Here is a 23673-nt window from a genome sequence, read left to right as displayed (position 1 = left end):
TTGGCTCCGTGACTGCCCAAATAAGTTAAGTGTGCAGTGATTCTAAGAGCGACGTCTGTCATCTCCATGTCATACTGACTCACAGTATAATTTCACTACCACGGCAGATTCCCTAGGCGTGTTAATGCCAGGCACAGTGTTCTACACCACTATAAAGGCTGTCTGCAGCCAGGAAATATAAATTTTTTAACTCAATTCGTCTCGAATAAATTCTGTTCGAACCAAATTTTTGCAAAAAATTCGGCGAACTGGCCTAATCAAATTTTTATAAAATGTGCTCATCTCTAGTGACAGTACCCAGTGACTAACAGCCTAGTTGTGAAACAACTTTACCAGAACAAGAAAAAAAACTGAGAATATAATTATACACATCTTAGAAAAGAGAGCAACGTGAGAAGTTATATTCATTGGGTCAAATCTTTCTGTTATTTGGGAAAAGGGGGCTTCTTTTTACTATCTCCCAAAATGGTGTGTATTCAATATAAGTACCTAATAACCATCTTTCCAGTTTTCTTTTTTTCTCTAGTAAGAACATGATATCAGTGGCCACACTTTTATAAAGAATGCCCCAAGCAAACAGCTTAAGCAATAAAATATAATAACATGTTGAGAAATGTTTGAGATAAACATAACACTAAACTTAGATTTGAACAGACGGACCAGAAATAACTTTGGCATTTGAAACTGAGCAAAATAGCAATTTTATTAGAGAGTATTACATATATTCCTGTTTTACATCTCAGACATATATGTTTCCCTGCCATCGCTGAACAGTTCATCTGCGCAACACATAGACAGTGACAGATATTCCAAAGGCGCATGCTTTCTTTTCTTTTCAGAAGAAATGACTTTATATATTCTGTAGAACTCAACGGATGCATTTATGTGAAATAAAAAAGTAATGCCGTAATAACTTGCCATGTAAAGAAATATAGTGTGTGTGTAATAGAAATGAAAGTGCTCTGACCATAAAGTTTACTTTGATATAGCAAACATTTTCGTACCATCGAAGCTACACTCCAATAATTGTTCCCAGAGTGTATATTGTGCATAAATATATTGGATATTTTTTACATTTTGATGTTCTAATAAGTTAACACGATTTTTTGTTGATTATACTGTTAATGTTATAAGGCTATTCATTGACTAACGTCACAAGATTATTAATGAATGTCCTGAAGATCACAGGGGAAGCATGCTTGAATTACTACAGCGGGAGTGGGCGAGGGACAAAGGGGTTATGCTGAGGGCACAATGTTCACTTTTCCCTTTGTAGAACTGACGGGATGGCTGCGGAGCCATCTGCTTCCAGCCTCTTCCCAGATGGTTTGTAGAGATTTTAGGCATTGTGTCTTTACATATAAATAAAATAAGATCATCACACAAAACAAACAAACACTGGTGAGGAGGAGGAATGTTAAAACCGAGAAAATGTACGGGGGAAACAAAATGAGGCTAAGTGATGGAAAATATTCTGCCTGTTTCTTTTACATCCAGACTTATCACATAAGGTTTATTTAACATCTAATCTAAAGTTTTTAACAATGACTTACAATGTACCAACCGACTGAAAACTCATTGACATCACCCGTTCTGCATTTGTCACCCCTTTAATATCACTAGTTGCATTCTGACCTATTCATTAAAGTAAACCTTCAGATAAAGTTTATTAAAGCCTATTCTAAATGTGATGGAAGTAATTTTTGTAATTTACTTTAATTATTTTTATATTTTTTTACTTTTCCTTGTGAAATAGGCACCAGCAATCTGTGCACTTGACATGTCAGCGCTGTAGTGGTGCACGGAATCCACTGGGGCCCACTGAGCACTGTACAGACAAGAGCACACACTGCTGCTCCTACCTGTACCAGTCCCCCCTCTTCTAAAGCCCAGATGTGTCAGGCTTTAGCAGAGCGGGTACAGGGGAGAAGCGGGTACAGAAGAGAAGCGATGTGCTATGTGAGCTCCAGCCCTGCACTCACTCAGCTCTACTAAAAGCCTGCACCAGTGTGGTGGCAGAGGATAAGAACCCTGCTCCAGCCAGTTGTCTTACAGCCAGACACAGTGAGGAATCGAAGTATGGAGGATCTGGGACACAGAGAGGTCCCCCCCCCCCCCCCATATTTCTCAGTTTAAATTGCAGTGTGAGATAAAATAGAATCAAAGGTAAGGAGGAGCTGAAGGGAGGAAATTCTGGGTTATTTTAATTTTTCATGCAAAATAGCCACTCAAGCTCCAAAAATTCTGATGAGACTCAGTATCCTATATCACCTCCATATAACGCCTAGAGGGAAGATGTGGGGATTTGTTTGAGAGTGTTCTCATACTTTGAAGCTGTTGAATGCCTTACCCTGAATAAGCCAGTAGTGGCTCTGTATGGTTAACGGGGTTGTCCAAATAAAAAAATACATGGCAAAATATTGCTGTTCCAAGCCCTCTGTGCCCAGCTCCACCATTCTGATCCTTCCTGCTGGTCTTTTCTCATGTTGGCAGTGATGACTTGCTTATAGTACACTGGTTTTGACTACACAGGCATGTATACTTATTAATATTATTTCATGAAGAAGATAGTTTTGTCCAATGTGTCACAGTGCGTCTGCTCTCCTCTCATGTGCTTCCCAATGTGTTGTCTCTTTTGTTTTCCCAGGACCACATTCCAGTGCCCTACCAGCCAGATTCCAGCAGCAACCCTTCCTCTACGACTTCCTCCACACCGTCCTCACCTGCTCCTCCGCTTCCCCCCAGTGCCACCCCACCCTCTCCTCTCCACCCATCCCCACAATGCACCCGCCAGCAGAAGCCGTTCAACTTACCAGGTACCAAAGCCCACCTGGGACAGGCAAAGAGCTTCCCGACCTAATTCTGTGTTACGTTACTGACACAGGAAAGGTTACAAGAGGAGAGAGTTCTGTTGGTTTAAGTAAATATCAGCAGATTGTTAATCGTTGGCTGAAGCATTGGTGGAAGTTTATTTTATGCACACATACGGTACCTTTACATGTTGCTCCACGAGAATGATACTTACATAGTTACCTATGCATGTATCCCACATGTCCTCCTTATAGCCCTGTATGCACTTAAATATATAAAAATGACTAAAGCCCCTAAAATTAGTTACCTTTATTTGAGTGTATATAAAAATATTTGATTTTAACAAGGGGTTTTCACCAGGATAGGTCATCAATATCTGGTAAGTGGGGAACCAACTCTTGGCACCCCCCTTCCGATCATGTTTATCATTCACAAGGCCAAGTCTATAAAACAAACAGCAATTTGAGGCTTCAAACAGTATGCTGAGGCTTCTTCAAACAACTGATTGGTGGCAGACCCCCACCATCAGATATTGATGACCTATCTTAAGGTTAGATCATCAATAGTTTGCTCTTTGAAAACCCTGTTAAAAGAAAACCCCTAATAACCAACAGATCCATTTAAAAAGTTAGGTTATTGGTTATCAGCCCATTCATCTATGTATTTATATTTCAAAATGTCTTTGCCTTTTATTTACCAACAATAGTTTTAATATACTAATATTATTATGATTTTTAATATACAGATTATTACACCGCGCAACAATGATTTTGCTACTGAGAGAAAAACATGTGATTTATACTAAAATGAGCGTGCTGATTCCAAATATGAACTCAAAATTTGCCTGACACGTCTAGATTTTAACCCCTTAAGGACCCTGCGATTTTCCATTTTTGCGTTTTCGTTTTTCACTCCCCGCTTTCCCATAGTCCTAAGTTTTTTATTTTTTCATTCACATAGCCTTAGGGTCCATTCAAACGTCCATATGTGTTTACAGATCCGCAAATTGCAGATCCACAAAACACAGCCCCCGGCAATGTGCGTTCCGCATTTTGCGGACTGCACATCACTGGCACTCTCATAGAAAATGCCTTTTCTTGTCCGCAATTGCGGACAAGAATAGGACATGTTCTATTTTTGGGTGAAACGGAAGTGTGGATCCGCAAATGCGGATGTGGATAGCACATTCCGGCCCCATTGAAAATGATTGGGTCCGCACCTGTTCTGCAAAATTGCAGAACGGATGCGGACCCATTTTGCGGACGTGTGAATGGACCCTTATGAGGGCTTATTTTTTGCAAGACAAGTTGTACTATTTACGGTTGCATGTAGTAGGAAGCGGGAATTTTTTTTACACTGTACACTAGGCGATAAAACGTATCTTCATTCTCTAGGTCAGTACAGTTACAACAATACGAATTAAAACCTTTTAAGGAAAAAAAACATTTTTTTATAACCATATTTTGACCTTTATAACTTTTTTTTGTAGTTATGTGTACAGAGCTGTTTGAAGGCTTATTGCTTCCAGACTGCGCAGATGCCGTGGTCACATTTGACCAAGGCATCTGAAAGGGAAAATGTATGCAATCAGCCTGTGCCACAGGTCTCTGCTATTTAAAATAGCAAAAACCCGGCGGGTATGGCGCCCGCTGCACGTGCGAGCAGGTACCATGTTTGGGGACCGGACTTCCGCCGTACATGTACGGTCCTTAAAGGGTTAATTTATACATGCAAAGCCTATTCAGTTATAATATTAATGCATTATATTGGAAATATTCCAATGAACATGTCCAGACCTTTCTGGACGCACTCAGGCTGGTGTCAGCAGTAAGTATATAAGGCAAGCTGGACAGATTTTGATAAAGTGATCTGTTATAGTGCTATCAGTTTTGAAACTTAAGATGGATAAATGCAAATGTGTTAACGATCCAGACAATTTCTGCTACATATGTGGCAAATACACTAATCATCAGCACAAGAATCTGACAAAGCGAGTGCGTCTTGCTTACAAGTATTACTTTGACTGTAACATTGGAGATCAAGATAAAAGCTGGGCACCTCATGTTTGATGGACTGTGTGTTACTCTGGGCTAATGCAGTGGTTAAATGGTAAAAGGAAAGGAATGGCTTTTGCAGTGCCCATGGTTTGGCGTGAGCAGAAAAATCCCCATTCAGACTGTTACTTTTGCATTACTAAAAATCGCTGGATATTCAAAGAGAAACAAGTCACAAAATGTGTATCCTGACTGAGTCTGCTCTTAAACCAGTACCACACAATGTAGAGTATCCAGTGCCTGCCCCTCCCACAGCAGGAACGGCAATTGAAACACACAGTTCTGATCCTGATAAAGAAGAAGATGTTGATTGTCACAATGTATTTCCTGATCCAGAACAACTGGAGAGTCAGCCGCACTTGCCGCAATCAGATTCAGATGATCTGGTAAGATATCTGTCATTATCTAAAGAAAAGTCAGAACTGCAAGCTTCTAGACTTCAGGAATAGAATTTGCTACAACGAGGCACCACAACTTCACACTTTCGTCATCGACATACCAAGTTAGCTGCATACTATGCAATGGAAAGCAATGTCTGTTTCTGTACTGATGTAAATGGTCTTATGATGGAGTTAGATGGTACACATGTTCCCGATGAATGGAGGCTAGTCATAGACTCTAGAAAAACAAGTTTGTTGCACAATGGTAACGAAAAAACACCTGTTCCATTGGCTCATACGGATGAAATGAATCTATAGAATTAATTTTGAAAATGCTCAGAACATAAATGGAAAATTTGTGCTGACCTGAAAGCGGTAGCACTGCTGCTTGGAGTACAGTAGGGTACACAAAGCATATGTGTTTCTTGTGCCTATTGAACAGTCATGATGACAACAATCATTACAAAATGAGACAGTGGCCTCTCAGAGTCGAGCACACAGTTGGTCAGTACAATGTACAACACAAATCACTGGTCGATCCACTTCAAGTTTATCTTCCACCACTTCACATTAAACTTGGTTTATGAAAAATGTTGTAATTGAACTTGATCATGATGGAAATGGTTTCCAGTATTTGAAGGAGAAGTTTAACACACTGAAAACTGATGCTAAAATAAAGGCCGGAATTTTTATTGGCCCTGAAATCAACAAACTAATGCATGATGACACATTCGGAACAAAACTCAACCCTCTAGAACTTGCAGCTTGGGATGCATTTGTGCTAGTAGAGCAGAACTTCCTTGGGAACAGATGAGCTGCAAACTATGTTGAATTAGTAGACAACATGCTTACAGCATATGAACAACTTGGCTGCCGAATGTCATTGAAAGTGCATTTCTTACATTCCCATCTTGACTTTTTACCACCCAATTTGGGACACGTAAGTGATGAACATGGAGAGCGGTTCCATAAAGATATTTCTACCATGGAGAACAGGTATCAAGGCCGCTGAAGTCCCAACCTAATGGGGGACTGCTGCTGTTTTTTGCAGCGGGAAAATATGACGGTTCACAAATGCAAAAGCAGATGCCTGAAGCACTTTTAACAGTACTGGGTCTTGCTCAAGTAAGACTTTTAAACTGAAAAACTAGACTTTTTGAAATGTTGTTATTCCACTACATTTTCATATACTGTTTACTATGTAAACTTTGATGTACAGGGTGGGCCATTTATATGGATACACCTTAATAAAATGGGAATGGTTGGTGATATTATTTTCCTGTTTGTGGCACATTAGTATATGTGAGGGGGGAAACTTTTCAAGATAGGTGGTGACCATGGCGGCCATTTTGAAGTCGGCCATTTTGAATCCAACTTTTGTTTTTTCAATAGGAAGAGGGTCATGTGACACATCAAACTTATTGGGACTTTCACAAGAAAAACAATGGTGTGCTTGGTTTTAACGTAACTTTATTCTTTCATGAGTTATTTACAAGTTTCTGACCACTTATAAAATGTGTTCAATGTGCTGCCCATTGTGTTGGATTGTCAATGCAACCCTCTTCTCCCACTCTTCACACACTGATAGCAACACCGCAGGAGAAATGCTAGCACAGGCTTCCAGTATCCGTAGTTTCAGGTGCTGCACATCTCGTATCTTCACAGCATATCACCAACCATTCCCATTTTATTAAGGTGTATCCATATAAATGGCCCACCCTGTAGATCAGGTAATTGTTGGAGTAAAACTTGTTCTGTTCAAAATTTTTCAATGCTTTCCAAGCACTTAATTCATTTAGGCATACTCATGCATAGCAAAATTTTGTGACGTGTTACAACAATCCTGACTTCGGATTTGTAATCCGCACACTCGATTTAGTATAGGACAAATGTTTTTTGCCCAGTAGCAGACGAAAAGTATTTTTTTTGTTGCGTGGTGTTATATCTCAGATATTTATAAATAAATTTATACAATTTCATGGTGTAGGAAATAGCCAAAATGTCATATGCTGAAATATGTGCAGGTTAGGCTCTGTTCACATTTGTGTTGGAGGCTCCACTGCATATTCTGTAAGATTTGATGAAAAGAAATAGTCACTCTGATAGATTTGTGCATATCATTATTCTCATTGGTCTAACGCCGAGGACAGTAATTGGCTGCAGCAGTGATACCACGTACAGCACCATTTTGTACGTTTGACATTTTGTACAAGTTCTCTAACTGCAAGGTTTCCATAACTCACCTATGCAACCATCAATTTCAATACATGATTATCTATCCATTGAAATCTGACTTGGTTAGAGATCAGAGAGAGTCCAAGATGGCAGATCCCTACCAACCTAACTATTTAATTGATAGGTCATTAGTCTTTTTTGGAACAACTCTTTTAAGGTTAGCTTGAAAAAAATGAATTGTGAACTAGAGGTGAAATGACTGGTAAATTATGCAATACTTAAAGGGGTTGGCCACTTTCTGGCTACTGTTGACCAATGTGTCTGTAAGATGATTATGTGGCTTACTAATATAGTAAGTTAGTTTAAATTCTGTGCTCTTTTCTATATTTTATGAGGGATGCCACCTTGTTTGCCAAGTCTTGTGCGCTGTCCACATAGAGTTCCTGTCCATAAAATGGCTGCTGATGGAGGGTCGTGTGACCAGGCAAATGACCTCCATGTGACATCCCCTCCATTCAAAACCACTTGACCTGCCATTTGCAGTTGCACTGTTGGGAGTTTAGTGCAAGAGCAGTGTGTTTGAACGGAGGAGGCTGAGTCATGTCTGGTCTCATGACCCTCCATCAACAGCCATTTTATGTACAGGACCTCTGTGCAAACAGCACAGAAGATTAGCCCAACAGGCGCATATGGCTTATGAAATAAAGAAAATGGCATACAATATCAACAAAAGCTATATCAGTAAGTGGCATATAGTCATCTCACCTACACATTGGTCAGAAGTAGGCAGAAAGTGGCCAATCCCTTTAATTATACAGTATGTAACCCAACATCTGGTTTATATCTGAGAAATTGCACACTAAATGGAGTGTATATGAAATTTATACAACATGCACGTTAATTTGCTAGCTCTTGCCTTTAGAAAAAGTACAGACCTCTTTATGACCACATGAACGTCTCCCCAAAAACATTTTGTTCTTGAAGGTCATGGCGCAGTCTGTAAGGTTTAACTACTGTATATCATTGTTGCTTTTCTTGCAGGATCGAATAGCACTTCTCATCTATGTACCTCATCTTTGTTACAAGGTCCCCATTACTATAAGTACAAACAGCAGTTCATATTTCCAGGTAATGTTATTATTGTATGCACACCCTTTGTGTAAATCTCTTTTCAGTAGAGAAATTACCATTTTGGTCATCTGGCTGGGAGAGTTGATGATGTTAATTTATGGAGAACTGTAGAGCAGAGCAACAGGGTTTCTCACACACTGTTGCTTGATCTTGATGTTGCTTTTGATAAATATTTTACCACCTTGATGTAGTTGTGTGATTCAGAATCAGGCTCCATGCTTTGGAACCCTAGGCTTCGGACAATGTTTGATGAGTTTCCAAATACCTATTGTTATCTTAGTGTATAATAAATCCCAAATTTTGGTTGTCATGACAGAGACCCATGATGTAATAAGTGATATTATTTAGAGTTATGCTTTGCCTTATTCAAAAATGAATAACTTAGATATTACATAATTTTTAAAGCCAACAGATCCAAAGGTAAAGATCATTACTCATAACCTTTCTGTACACACTAGAATGTGCTATTCTAGATTTGTCTATATCTTTAATAGATAGATACTGTGGCCCAGGTTTATCATGCCTTCACTCTCGAATTATGGCCTCAAAAAGTTGCAAAATATTTTTTTTTTACTTTGTGACTTTTTGGGGTCAGTTGCGCAATAATGTTGCAACTTGCTACATTTTTTTACCACACACTCCGGTTTTTAAATCTGGGTGGAAAAATGGGTGTCGTTAGCTATGTAAATGAGTTTCACTCCAGATTTATCACTGAGACTTTTTTGAAAAGTTGCAATCTTATTCTTGTAGGAGGGTGGAGTAGGAAAACTGGAGTAGCTTTTCTAGATAAAAGTGTCAGGTCTAAGGATAAGACAAACTTATCTAACAACATATCACATTTGATAAATATATGACGTAAAGTACTTCAACACAGGCTCAAGCAAAACTGACTTCAAATATTCCCCTCGTGGTAAATTCCCCCCTGTATGTATGTGTACAGTGGATACAAATTGTAAAAATACTTCCATTTAAAGGAAATCTATTACCAGTTTTGCGGTTTCCTAACTAAGGGCCACATAAACTAGTGACAGATCCCCATAGCAAAATACAGGGTCACTTTCTTTTATTGAACTCCAGCTCCAGTGCATGCTGAACAAGTTCCCATACGATTCTCCCTACTCACCTGCTGCTGATTCATATGGAAAAGAAAGCTGTCAATCAGAGGCAGGTGAGCAGGGAGAGCCGTGAGCTCAGGAATATGGGGACTCGTTCAGCATGCATTGGAGTTGTTCAATACAAGATTTAAGCAAAATGGCTGGTTCAGTGAAAGAAAGTGACCCAACATTTTTTGCTAAGGGGATCTGTCACTAGTTTATGTGGCCCTTAGTTAGGATACAATAAAACTGGTGATGGATTCCCTTTAAAATTGCTTTGCATGCCTTCTTCGAAACAGTTCATCAACATGGATTTCCATCCTGCTAGATAAAATGTCCGAACTGAGCATGTTTTTGTTTAGTGGACACACTTGTAGGTCTAGAAAGTCTAGACTGAAGGTGGCCCAATTTTGGCTTGACTGCCCCCCTTCTTTCGCAGAAAAGTGGGCTCAGGCATGTTGGATTTCAGCATACCCAATCTTTTGTTCTCGGAGAGAAAACCCACCACCAGAGGTCTCTTGACAGTTGCTTATTCCCCACAGTGTTTGGGGGGAATAGTTATCTAAGGTATATGGCCACCTTAGGACTGGGACTACACAGAATCTTTTCTAGGAGTGGACCGAGTTGCATGGCAGTTGGAAAACTACTCTGTATTGCAGCCATACTGTAGTTAAAAAAAAATGCAAAGTCACATTACAAAAAGTCTCCATGTTTCTCCAACCTAATAACAGCATAAACTCCATAAAAGTAGTTTTATGTTTGCTGATAGATATGAACCATACATACCGATATGTTTCTACAGTTTGAAAACTGTTACTATGTATGGAGCCTGGTCTGGTTGGCATCTTCCCAGTACAGACATCTTTGTTGAATTTGTCTCACTGTGTATATTGTAGTTTTCTTCTGTATTGTAGCGTTCTTCTGACCCTGTCTGTTGTCTCCTGTAGATGTTGTGCCTGAAGTCCCTCCCCGAGCACCTCAAGTAATCCTTCATCCTGTAAATTCTAATCCAATGTAAGTGCACAAAAAGCCTTCCATTGTACTTTTCATGTTATGTTTAGTACATTCACGGGATGAGAACTAACATTTTATATTTTATTCTCAGCATGACTAAAAATATCTATATGCTACAGCTTTTTTTTCCCTTAAATGCTGTATCTTCACTCAGATCAATCCATTGCACCTTCTTCATTGATAGGAGCAAAATACTATTGCAGGGCACCAATTTGAAGGGGTTGTTTCATTACAGAGAAGAAAGAAAATATAGTGTCTCAAATATAGGGGGAGTGGGTCTACTAGAGTAAAAGCCATTGCAGTTATGGTTCACTGGGGGGGGCATATGGAAAGGGGTTGTAGGGGATTAAAAGAAAATTAAATAAAAAAAGTTTCCTATTTTATATTATCCATTAAGGAGATCTGTTATTGTCACTCTCTATAGCAGGGATCAGCAACCTTCGGCACTCCAGCTGTTGTGAAACTACAACTCCCAGCATGCTCCTTCAACTTGTGTGCATGATGGGAGATGTAGTTTCACAACTCCTGGAGGTTGCTGACCCCTGCTCTATAGAGTAGGACCGGTGGTGCATATTTATACATGCTACTAACCGTAGCACCCCCTGCCATGACACAGAAAATGGTTCTTTATCCTAAGGTATGTTTTTTCTTTTAATGCTGCCATTTTGGTGAGGTATAGGAACAGCTTTGGGAAGGAAGTATTGGTATTATCCATCTTTTAATGATTCATAAAAATATTAAGAAAAAACTAAAACCAACAAAAGAATTCAATATATTCTAGTCCCTACATTTTGGTAACGTGGAGCTTGTTATAAGTTGACCACCAGGTTTTATTTATTTATTTATTATACACACTTATATAGCGCTACTAATTCCGCAGCGCTTTACAGACATTATCATCCAACTGTCCCCAATGGGGCTCACAATCTAAGGTCCCTATCAGTATGTCTTTGGAGTGTGGGAGGAAACCGGAGTACCCGGAGGAAACCCACGCAAACACGGGGAGAACATACAAACTCCATGCAGATGTTGCCCTTGGTCGGATTCGAACCCCAGCGCTGCAAGGCACCAGTGCTAACCACTGAGCCACCGAGGTTTGGATATATTGTGTGACCCAAGGTTAGTCCAAAGGGAATAAAACCACATGGCTTCAGCTGCAGGGTACACTGAGCCTAATACGAACCCGTGGGTTTAGCCAACACTGTAATGTGTGTGGGGAGTTCCCGAATCTCCCCTGAAAGATGTCGGGGGAGAGAAGGATATTCATTTCACCCAATTGTTTTCTTCTCCCAGGAGATAGGCTGTCAACAGAAGTGTCTGCAGCAGCTTTCTCCTCTCTCCCCACAGAATACTCGGCAGAGCCGAACCTGTGAGTGTATGAGGATGCCGGGGGTAGATGGCAGAGGTAGCTGTCGTCTGAACAGTTGTATGGCTGATAGCTATTGAATGTGTATAGGGGTCTTAACACTGAAGGGTCTTCAGTCTTATTTCAGTATGCCTGATCTCTCCCTTCAAGATGTTCTGTATTTGCATAGGTTTAAGTGTGACTATTTGATTTTCCAATATGAGTTTTCAAAGTCATTTTCACAGTTGACATCCTGCAGGTCTGGATCCCATAAATTTGTGTTAGAGCCCTATGCCCATTTTTTCAGCTAAGAGATAAAAAAGAGATTTAGTGTTTGGCTTCAGAGACCAAGTAAAATAAGAGATAGAGATGAATCCTCCGGCAGGGTGCAGTGTGGGCAGCTGGATAAACAGAGAAAATAAAATGAATTGGCAATAACTAGGGCTTTTTCTTCCTTTTCTTCATTTACATTTTATCTGTAATGCCGCTACCTGATCTTGCCAATATTCAAAATGAGCTGGTTTATTTAATAAGGCGACCAAAAAGCAGAATGCAAACAGGTTCATCTTTGCTCTGCACAGGTTTGATAAATATCCTGCATACTTCAATCCTGTTTGCGAATATTGATATCTTGTTTACTTTGGCGTACAGTCTGCACTTATATTTGAAGTGTTGAAACGGCCATTTACATGGCTGCGTGTTACCTTTTTCTGTAACAGCAGAACATTCATATGACAACACAGGGGCACATTTATTAAGACTGGCGTTTTAGACACCGATCTTAACTTTGGTCCCACCAAAGTTATGAAGAGGCGCTAGCCCCTCCCGCGCTATGGGCAGATGCAGCGGCGGCCTTGCGGGCATCAGAAGCGATGCAGGTGCTGGGGAGCAGGGTAAGTATGATCAATATGAAGGGCCCTGGCATTTTTTGGGGGGTGGAGGTATATGTGTTGAATAGCCCCTTTAACTCTTTCTTAATTTACACTAACATTGTACTATATCAGAAGTAAATTATATATTTTACATTCGGGTGGGGGTGAGTGTTTTTTGTTTTGCCAGAACTGATCATATAAACTAGCTCTAATTGCTCCTAGGGACACTTTTTTCATTGTCCTAAGGTTCTTATTAAGGGCTTATTATGAATCTAACTGACTGCCAAATTTACCGTAGTGATCTGCTTGAAAAATATTCAGTTTAGTTGGGGGACCACAGAAATAAGCACGGTAAAGAGTGAAAGAAGAAGGTACAGGTGGTTGGGCACCACTAACCCTATGCTTGGTTCTTCTGAACGTCTGCAGAAAACAAGGGTGGTTTCTCAGTTTATGGGACCCTACACACAAATCTGCTCTGGCGTCTTTATTTACTCAAAAGATGTCATTGAAACCTCTTGCTTTTTTTTCGCACCAGATGAGGCTTTTCTGAGTGGCATTTCTTTCTGCCTTTTTTTCCTACCATAAAAAATGCCAAAGGCCTCTAGATGTTTTTTTTTTTTTTTTTTAAAGAAAAACATGCTTTAGGCTCTAATGGGGTCCATTAGGTTTACGCTCAGAAGATGATTTTGGAGCGGAGACAAAAGTACCGCATGCAGGATTTTTATCTCCACTTCAAAAATCTTCCATTATCGTCTATGGGGCCCGTGGGCTCCGTTCGGCTCAGTTATGTGCCGAATCCATCCTTTCCGTTTTCCTGCTCCTATAACGGAGTAGGAGAATGGAAAGGCTGAAGGGTGATGTGAACTCAGCCTTAAAAAAAAATCAGAAACCCAAAAAACACCACCTAATAAAAAAAGCAATAGTCACAAAAAACACTCATGTTTCCCCCGTATTATATTTCCCATAGACTTTCAGATAACATCTGGAGCTGTTGTTTTTGCATAAACATGCTGAAAAACACCACTTAAACTGCAAAAATACACATAAATGCCACAAAAAAACTATGTATGAGCCCACCCTACATCTGATGATCACTTTGACAACAGCCTAGCTAATCAGGACTCAGGCAAGCATGGCCCTTTTCTTCTATTGGTATTTTCCTGTGACCTGTATGTGACTTGCGTGTTGCTACTCGCATTACAAGTGTTAACATGCCTATAGGCTATACCGTATTAATATGTGGTGCAAACAATAGGACGATTCTCATCATTATCAGACGATGTGCTTGAAAGCCGAATCTTCTACTATAGAGTCTGCTCATGATTCATTATAGTCTTAGAATGGGCAAAGAGACAAGGAGGAAACAGAGACCTGCCTGTTCAACGTTTCATGTGTATATTGGCAATTTTCAGACAGACCCGCACTAATTACTAGGAATATAATATGTCATTGTCATCACCAAGATTAAATTAGTTATCCAGCTTGAAAACACTTTTCGACCCCCCTCATCACTTTCCCTCACTTGCTTCATGCTGCACAACGACTTTGGTTCTCCACCCTCTGGTTCTCTGCTTGTCAACTTCAGGAATGGACAATGGTCATGTCTGCCACTGCAACCAATGACTGGCTGTGGCAGTGATGTGTTCACCAAGTGGCTGGTGACCCAGTGAGGTGCAGCGTGGGGACACGTCACCCCTGTCCATTCTTGAAGGTGACAGGCAAAGAACCAGAGTGTAGTGAACTATAGGAACCCGGAATAAAGTGGCGGGGAGCAGGTAGGTAAGCTTCCCCCCACAGGTCCGGGGGGGAAGGGGGCTGCAGAAACGTTTTTCAAAGACAGGCAACCCTTTTAAGCTTGCAGTCAAGATCCAGATATTAAAAATGTTAAAGAGTGGCAGATTGGATTATCCGTAAGCATGTATCTGTGATGTATAGAAGAAGCATTGCATAACTGTATGGGGATGTATAGAATGAGGACATTTCTCACTGAAATGACCAGTAATGGAAAGAATGCGTCTGAGGAACAACTCAATGTTTATTCACCTCCTAATCTTTACTTCGCACAGCAAATGCCTGACTTTACCTGCATTAATTCACTATAAATACCTGCCGTGCATGTGCCAGAGAGTTATAGCAGATTATGTATTCTGTGATGCGAAGTGTTACAGTCTATGCACAGACCACCAGAAATGATAAAGAAGCAAAAGTGAACCATGTTAAAAGAACCATAAACAAAACAGATGGAACAAAACCACATTGGGTTCAGCAGAGAAGGGAGCAAGAGACCATTAAAAACCAAGGTCTTTTTTTATTACCATAGCATTCACTCCCATTATTTAAGATCTCTGCACTACTCTAATGTGATTTCATATTCTACTAGACACGGGTTAAATGCTAATAAAGCCATTTCGTAAAACATATTTTCTCACATCTGTTAAACCTTTCTGTAAAACAGACAGAAATGCAGCCAGAGAGATTACTAGCGGACCAGTGGGATGCAGCATCAGAATTATGCAGCATTTATCTAAGAAACATCCGTCTTCTGTGCCAAGACAGATGTAGAAGGGAAGAAAAATGCACTCATTTCACAGGGAAGGACACATAGGTGTGGAAAACTTGATTATTATTTTAGACCTTTTTACATGGGCAATTAACAACGGAACAAAGTGAGCATTCCCTATAATTGCCTGATTGTCAGATGAGGTGAGAGCATCCTTTACATGCAGCAATCATCTCCTCTGAATGAGCACAAGTCATTACTGTGATCACTCAATCCCATACAGATTCATTTTTTGCGGGCAGCAGATCACTGTTTACACAGGATGATGTGCTTCTGGCAAATATTGATTTTATGTGCCGCAAAATAATAATTTTACCTGATAAACGAGCGTTTGCTCATTCATTGGTTGATTGGCAACCCATTCTCATGGGGTAATTATCGGAAACGAGAACAATCATCCCCTTAATTACCTGCGTGTTTGTCTAAAGGTGGATTTAGACGGGTAGATTATTGGGAATGAACGTTCCTGCAAACGCTCGTTCATCTGGTGATCCTGTCGTTCGTGCAGGTGCCTAAATGATCGTTTCTGGGCAGCAGATTGCGCTGTCTAAACAGTGAGCTGCTGACCAGAAACAATGTAGATGTATGAGGATGAGTGATCGCAATAGTAATCGCTCGTCCTCATACTGTGGAATTGATCGCTGCATGTAAATGTGGCACCTCCACTGAACGAGGAGCCGACTGTCTGGAAGAAACGCTTCCTTCCCGACAATTGGCTGCTCCTTGGTGCGTGTAAATGAGCCTTTAGCAGGGCCGGCTCCAGGTTCATGTGGACCCTTGGGCGATAAATCCCAGTGGGCCCCCATGAGGCATTTTTTTACATTGACATGTCCCCCTGTGGCTCCCACACGGTATAATGACCCCCAGTGGCCCCTATACAGTATAATGACTACTAGTGGCCCTTCACACAGTATAATGACTACTAGTGGCCCTTCACACAGTATAATGAACCCCCAATTTCCCCCCCCCCCACTGTATAATGACCACCTGTGGCCCGGCATTCTGAATAATAACCCCCAGTTGCCCCCCATTCAGAATAATGACCGCCAGTCGCCCCCATTCAGAATAATGACCCCCAGTAGCCCCCACACTGGGGGAATACTGTATGGAGGGGGCTCTGGGGGTCATTATACTGAATGGAGGGTCATTGGTGATCATTATACTAAATGGGGGACACTGGGGGTCATTATATTATGTAAAGGGCCCTCACAGTATAATGACCCCACAGTGACCCTCCATTCAGAATAATGACCCCCAGTCACCCCCACACTGGGGGTTATACTGTATGGAGGGGGCACGAGGGGTTATTATATTTAATGGGGGCTCTGGTGGTCATTATGCTAAATGGAGGGTCAATGGGGATCATTATACTAAATGGGGGGCACTGGGAGTCATTATACTGTGTAAGGGGCCCTCACAGTGTGATGAATGACCCCCCCCAGTGGCCCCCTCACATACCTATCATTGCAGGGGAGCTGGTGGTCCTGTCATTCACTATCCGCAGCTCCCTGCGCTCCTTCTCTCCGGCGGCCGCTGCAGCAGTGAGCCAGGCCTGGAGCAGAGAAGGAGATGTGCAGTGATGTAGCTAGAACTGACTGGGCCCCACAGCAAATTTTAGTGCCCCCCCCCTCCCCCCCAATGTGTGTTCACATCACGTTTTTCCTATCGGTTTGATGTATACAAATGTGCAGCACTCCACGTTTTTGTATCCTGCAGAGTCAAGTAAAAAATGCATACGTTAACATATATGTTTTTTTACAATGGAACTGTATGGTGAACGGACGCCACTGTACGGCATCAGTCTGAGGATTGTATGGTGAACGGACACCACTGTACGGCATCAGTCTGAGGATTGTATGGTGACCGGACGCCGCTGTACGGCATCAGTCTGAGGATTGTATGGTGACCGGACGCCACTGTACGGCATCAGTCTGAGGCATCTGTAACGCAGACATTTTTGGTATACATTAAATGGATGGCACAAATGGGATGTGAACCCAGCCCTAGTGTCAGAATAAGCCCCAGTACACAGCGGAGCAGCGTGGCGGAGGGGGGCCGCCATGTACTGACAGAGCGCTACCTGGTCCTGGTGGTCAGGGATGAGGGCTGTGCTTCCCAAGGATCATTTTCTACTGGGAAATACAGGGCACAGTATAATACACTAGAGTCTACATAATATAACGCTATTAGCCCTACCCCCGAATAATAATACAATTAGGGGGTCATTTATTATATAGAAATACGTCTATATTAGGCGTATTTCTGACACAGATTGTGGCGCAAAGGTCCTTAGCACCGCAATCTGTATCTTTTCCCGCTCATGCCAGGTCTAAAAAAGTGGTGTGGACATGGAAGGGGATACAGTTATGGCCATGCAGTTATTGGATACCACCGCCATATAGTGATAACACCGCCATACAATGGTAAAACCACCATACAGTGACCGGATAAAAGGGTATAAGAGGGCACAGTACAGGGAATGACTATGGGCACTGCACAGGGTGTGGTAAGAGGGCACAATGCAGGGTATAAAGGGGCACAGTACGGGGTGGGGGGCACAGTCACATGACCCTGTGACGTTAGAAGGTCCTTATGCACATGAGATTTTAATATGAGTTAATATAAAAAATACCATCTCCTCAGCTGGTACAGTATTACACTGCCGATTTTCCGAACAAAAAGCAGCGCATAATACACACCATATACGTATACCCTATTAGGTCTCATACAGATAGTTACCCCATCCCACCCCTTACAAAATTTAGAAGGCTCTAGGTGTGGCGCTTTTTTCCCCCCATAAGCATCTCCACAGGACTTAGAAAGCACATAGTACAAAGTGCAGCAGGAATACATGAAAAAAATAAAAACACCACCAAAATGCCAGTAAAAACAAAACAAAATAAAACTCGTTTAACATTAAATGTGTTCAGCAAATGCTTATAAACGTTGAGAAGATAGTGGGCAGATTTAGGGTACCTGTACATGTTGCGGATCACACATTTTTCCCCACACGGATTCTCTTGCGGAAACAAAGAAGAGTAAAAGCCTCATTCATAAGTCAGTGTTTTGGTCAGTGATTTCCATCATGTGAGCCAAAACCAGGATTGGAGCCTCCACAGACATAAGATAAGGCTCATACCCACGGCCGTGTGCCGGCCGGGCCCGTGCTGCGGTCCTCAATGCACAGGCACGACCGTGGGGCAGCCGCATGCAGATCGTGGACCCATTTACTTGAATGGGGTCCATGATCTGCATCCAACAGTCCGCACCGCAAAAAAGTTGTACTTTTTTGCGGTGCGGAGGCACGGCCAGAAACACCATCCGTGGGGTTCCAAACCGTGCCTCTGTTCTGCATCTCGGTGATTGCGGACCCATTGAAGAGAATGGGTCCGCGATCCATGGTGCAGGGTGCACACAGCCAATGCCTGTGTATTGCGGACCCCCTGTATGCGGGCCGCAATCCGGGCAACAGCCGTGTGCATGAGCCCTAAAGGAAAGATCTGCCCCTGTTCTGTGTTTATAGCTACACCTGGTTTGGGCTGAAAATCACTGATGGAAATCACTGACCAAACACTGACTCTTTGAATGAGGCATAATAAAGTACCAGCAAAATAAATGAGATTGGATTTTTTTTCCCATACGGAAATTGACCTGCTGTTTAGATTTGAAATCAGAGGCATATCAATTCTTTTTGTGGCTCTTTTGTGCGGATTTCACCCTTTTCAATGCAAGGAGGAGATATGCGGAAAATCCGCACCAAAGGCCACAAGTAACACATGCAGTTTTTGGTGCAGGAAAGCACAGAAATCTATGTGAAAAACTGAGCAGATTTTCTGTTTTCAAAATCGCAGCTGTGTGCAGCTAGCCTTAGGCCTCTTGCACACAGGGCACCGGCCGTGTGCACTCCTCATCACGGATGCGGACCCATTAACTTGAATGGGTCCGCAAATCCAGAGATGCGGTGTGGAACAGAACGTTAGCACTGAACGGAAGCACTCCGTTCCGTGCTTCCGTTCCGCAAAAAAAATAGAACTTGCTCTATCGTTTTGCAGAACAGACGGATCGTGGACCCACGATCCGCATGCGGCTGCTCCACAGTCGGTGCCCGTGCATTGTGGATCGCAATTTGCAGTCTGCAGCACTGACATGGCCAGCACACGGTCGTGGTGCCAGGTCTAAAAAAAGTGGTGTGGGCAGGGAAGGGGATACAGTTATGGCCATGCAGTTATTGGATACCACCGCCATATAGTGATAACACCGCCATACAATGATAAAACCACCATACAGTGACCGGATAAAGGGTATAAGAGGGCACAGTACAGGGAATGACTATGGGCACTGCACAGGGTGTGGTAAGAGGGCACAATGCAGGGTATAAAGGGGCACAGTCACATGACCCTGTGATGTTAGAAGGTCCTTATGGTGAATGCTGTTCAGATGCCACCATAATGAGAGGCAGAGGAGTGAGACAGGGGCCCTGGGTGGACAGGAGGGGTGGACACAGCAAGTAGGGGGAAGGGGCTCTGAGGGGGATTCATACAAGAAGTCGGGGCAGGAAGTCTGTGCAGGGCAGCCATAGGAGATAGGAGGGTGAAACAGGAGCTCTGGATACATGAGGGAGGAAAGGAGACAGCAGGGGCCCCATGAGGATGAGATAGGACAGGATATGTGAGGGGGGGGGGCAGTTATCATGGAGGCAAACTGCTTAATGAAACAGTAATACAACTAAATAGAATGAAGCAGCATCCAGCAGCCGATCGAAGAGTCCCCCCCCTTTCCTTCTGTCCCACAGACAAGAGACAGTCACAGTGCAGACTGCAGACTCACTCACAGACTGTCTACACACTTCTCTGCTCCAGCTCCAGCCCTCCGGTCTCTCGCCTCAGGCAGCATGTGTCCTGTGTAGAGGGGGTGTGTCCTGTGTAGAGGGGGCGTGTCCTGAGTCTCTGCAGCTCAGAGGGCCCCACCAAAGGGGTACTGCGTAAGTGAAGTGACAGCAGTGAGAGCTTCCATCTGTATTGATGGAAGTGCTCATAGCAGCTCAGTGGGCCCCCCCAGGAGCATTGGGCCCCGGCACTTGCCCGGGGATGCCGGGTTATGACGCCGGCCCTGGCCTTTAGGCTACGATCACACTGTCAGGTTTCCTGCTGCAGTTTCGGAAGCCAAAATCAGGAATGGATCATAAAAGGACAAATGGTATACAGGACTCTTTTTAGAGTTCACTCCTGGTTTTGACTTCCAAAACTGCATTCAGAAACCTAACCATCTGACCGTACCCTTACAGAGGCCAGAACTTTCAGGGCTGTAACAAGTAACCCCACGGATAGTATGGAATGGAACCCCCAGTTCACTACAGTCACATTCATCAGCTCAGTTCATATCATGACATTTTTATGATTATTTTTGCCTCTGCCCACTTTCTCTAACACACAGGGATAATGCACAAAGTGATGTAATATTATAGGTCTAATGCACATAGTGATGTCACAGCACAGGGCTAGTTCACAAAGTAATATCATAACAGAGATAATGCACACAATGACGTCACAACAGAGATAACACACACAGCAATGTCACAGTGCAAAGATAATTTACCGTACTCAGCAAAGTTACAGAATAATCATGTAATCGTGCAGTGATGTCACAAGCAAGACAAGTTACAGGTTACAGATTTTGGATTGGGGCTCAGGAGCCTCAAGTTATACCTCTAAAAAATACACACTAAAAAACGACAAAATGTATACACCTTAGGGCTCATTCACACGCAATACACTGGCACCGTTCCGTGTGCATTCCACATCACAGATGTGGACCCATTCACTTCAATGGGTCCGCAAATCCGGAGATGCGGAACGGAAGCATGGAACGGAACACTACGGAATGCTTTCTGGGGTTCCGTTCCGTACCTCCGCACCGCAAAAAGATAGAACTTGCTCTATCTTTTTGCGGAACGGACGGATCGCGAACCCATTCAAGTGAATGGGTCTGCAATCCCTATGTGTCTGCCCCACGGACGGTGCCCGTGCATTGCGGACCGCAATTTGCACGGTCGTGTGAACAAGCCCTTACTCTGCTGATATAGTATGTTCCTGCAAGCGATTATGACTTTAATAAGCAAATTTAGACAATCACAAATTCTATTATGTTAATTGTCCTGTTCCCATGACATCATCCAAATATCAGTAATTATAACTGAATTTTTTATTATCTGTTCCAGTAATGAAGGAAATCCATTACTTCAAATTGAAGTGGAGCCAACATCTGAGGTAAAATAATCACACTGTTTCATGTCTTGAAGGACAGCGAAGCTTAATGTTTTTCCTTACTTTTTTGTACTTTAGGCTACAAATTGGCAGATATCTTGAGGGCATGTAGCATAGTACAGATTACAGCATACAACCAACTTGTTCTTTTGAAATACTGGGTCAGTGAGAACCACCATATTAGTGACTGATTGTAAATGACATTGTGTCAAAATCTTTAAATCAGAAAGATCAGAGGTCAGAGATAGCTCTAAAAGGTTCCAGAATCTGTCATCTTAAATGGTGCTTATTTTTTGTGCAATTTGGACCAATAATAGGTTGAGCCCATCAGCATATTCAAATGACAGCTCAGCTTTGGATTAGTTCTGCAGTAACTAGGCATGGCCACTACCCTCTTAAAAAAACCATCTCATTAATGTGGGTACAAGTAGCTGGACCCCTGCCAATCAGATATTGGCCTATCCTAAGCAGAGGAACGTCTTTACAACTTGGATTCAAGTAGCATTTATAATATCAAAGAGTAGAGTTTGGATCGGCCCCTCAGATAAGCAAAGATTCCTCCAGGGGTCCCGATTCTGGTCCTTTTGGGTATGTACACACATGACATTTTGCAGGGCATTTCTAAAACTTCTTTGAAGAAAGGGATGCAAATGAGCTCTTAACAAGCTCTTCCTCTGATGCCACCAGATGTAAGGCAGCTATCCTATAAGTCAAAGTTTGACCCTTTAAAAAGGCCTTGAGACATGACTTTGATAATAGATAAGCCAGCATCTCATCTGCTCTGTAATACAATGACATATTGTAGCTTTCTGGTTTGCATTGAAGACTCCACTGTAACTATTTCAGCATCATCTTTTTATTTTTTTATATTACTTTCAAAGTCTACAAATTCAGATTATTTTATTTAGTAACTTCCAATTTCAAAAAAATACAGTTGAAATCTGTCTGCTGGGGGGCAATACTGTGGTTTTATTTTTCTTCATTTTTAGATATGACCCCTAAAATCCTTTGAAGTATTGTCTGATGTCCCAGCAGGGAACTTTACTGATCATTGTTCTGCTGTGTGGTCTTATGCAAAACCCAAAGAACTAGCAACAAGGCATTTTCCAATATGAAATATTTATTTTTCTAATTTTTAAAAGAATTTGGTTCAATAAATATTAACTCATAATGCCTGAGGAGCACACATTAATGATAGGAAGTGAAAGGAGCACAAAGGAGAAAATGGATATTTCATATTTATAAATGGAAGTATTTAGTGGCATATATTTAACACCAAAGGCAGAAATAAAAAAAATGAGGCAGATATAAATATGCAAATAAAACAAATTCTTTAGCCTCTGAATAACTGGTGTATTTCCATTTATGAAATATATTAGGGGGAATGTATCAAAATCCGCACTTCAGAATGATAGCTTTAAAAAGTCATACAATTGGGCTTTGTGACATTTTGGACGTAGTTGCACAAAAATTTGCGTATTTACACAACTAGCACCAATTTAAAAAATGGATGGGAAAGTGGTGTGGTTTGTCGAGCTTATTGAAAGGGGTTTTCCGACATTTTCATATTGATGGCCTAGCCTTAGAATATGTGATTGGTCGGGGTCCAAATCCCAGCACCCCAGCTGATCAGCTGCTTGAGGGGGCACCAGTGCTCACTCGCAGTTTACCAAGGACAGTGCCATCGATTGGATATTGTTTATACATGATATTGCAGCCCCATTCACTTTATTGATTTATCAAGTGAGACTTGCTCCATTAATGGGGTGGCGTGGAGTAATATCTCAAGACTTATAGCATCACATTTTTTAAATATTGGGCACAATTTTATAAATTTGGCGCAAATTATGGAGATGCAAATAAATATCTCCCATTATTTCAGTTTACTATCTTTGAATGACTTGAATTCCATTAAATGGCTTTTTTTGTTGTTGTTAGAAGCGTTTTATGATGATAAACTTATACATGTCCTCC

General features: G+C 41.9%; 1 protein-coding gene across 1 annotated transcript in view; it reads left to right on the top strand.

Annotated features, from left to right (window-relative positions):
* Nucleotides 1-23673, top strand: part of KSR2 (kinase suppressor of ras 2) — a 569936-nt gene that overhangs the window by 418442 nt on the left and 127821 nt on the right. Inside the window, exons 10-13 of the mRNA XM_044290777.1 lie at nucleotides 2648-2816; nucleotides 8507-8548; nucleotides 10593-10659; nucleotides 21654-21702. Of these exons, the coding sequence (XP_044146712.1) occupies nucleotides 2648-2816; nucleotides 8507-8548; nucleotides 10593-10659; nucleotides 21654-21702 (327 nt within the window). The remainder of the gene's footprint in view (nucleotides 1-2647; nucleotides 2817-8506; nucleotides 8549-10592; nucleotides 10660-21653; nucleotides 21703-23673) is intronic.

This window comes from Bufo gargarizans, chromosome 1 (genome assembly GCF_014858855.1).
Source record: "Bufo gargarizans isolate SCDJY-AF-19 chromosome 1, ASM1485885v1, whole genome shotgun sequence".
Taxonomy (NCBI): domain Eukaryota; kingdom Metazoa; phylum Chordata; class Amphibia; order Anura; family Bufonidae; genus Bufo; species Bufo gargarizans.
This window is presented reverse-complemented; position numbering and strand designations above follow the sequence as displayed.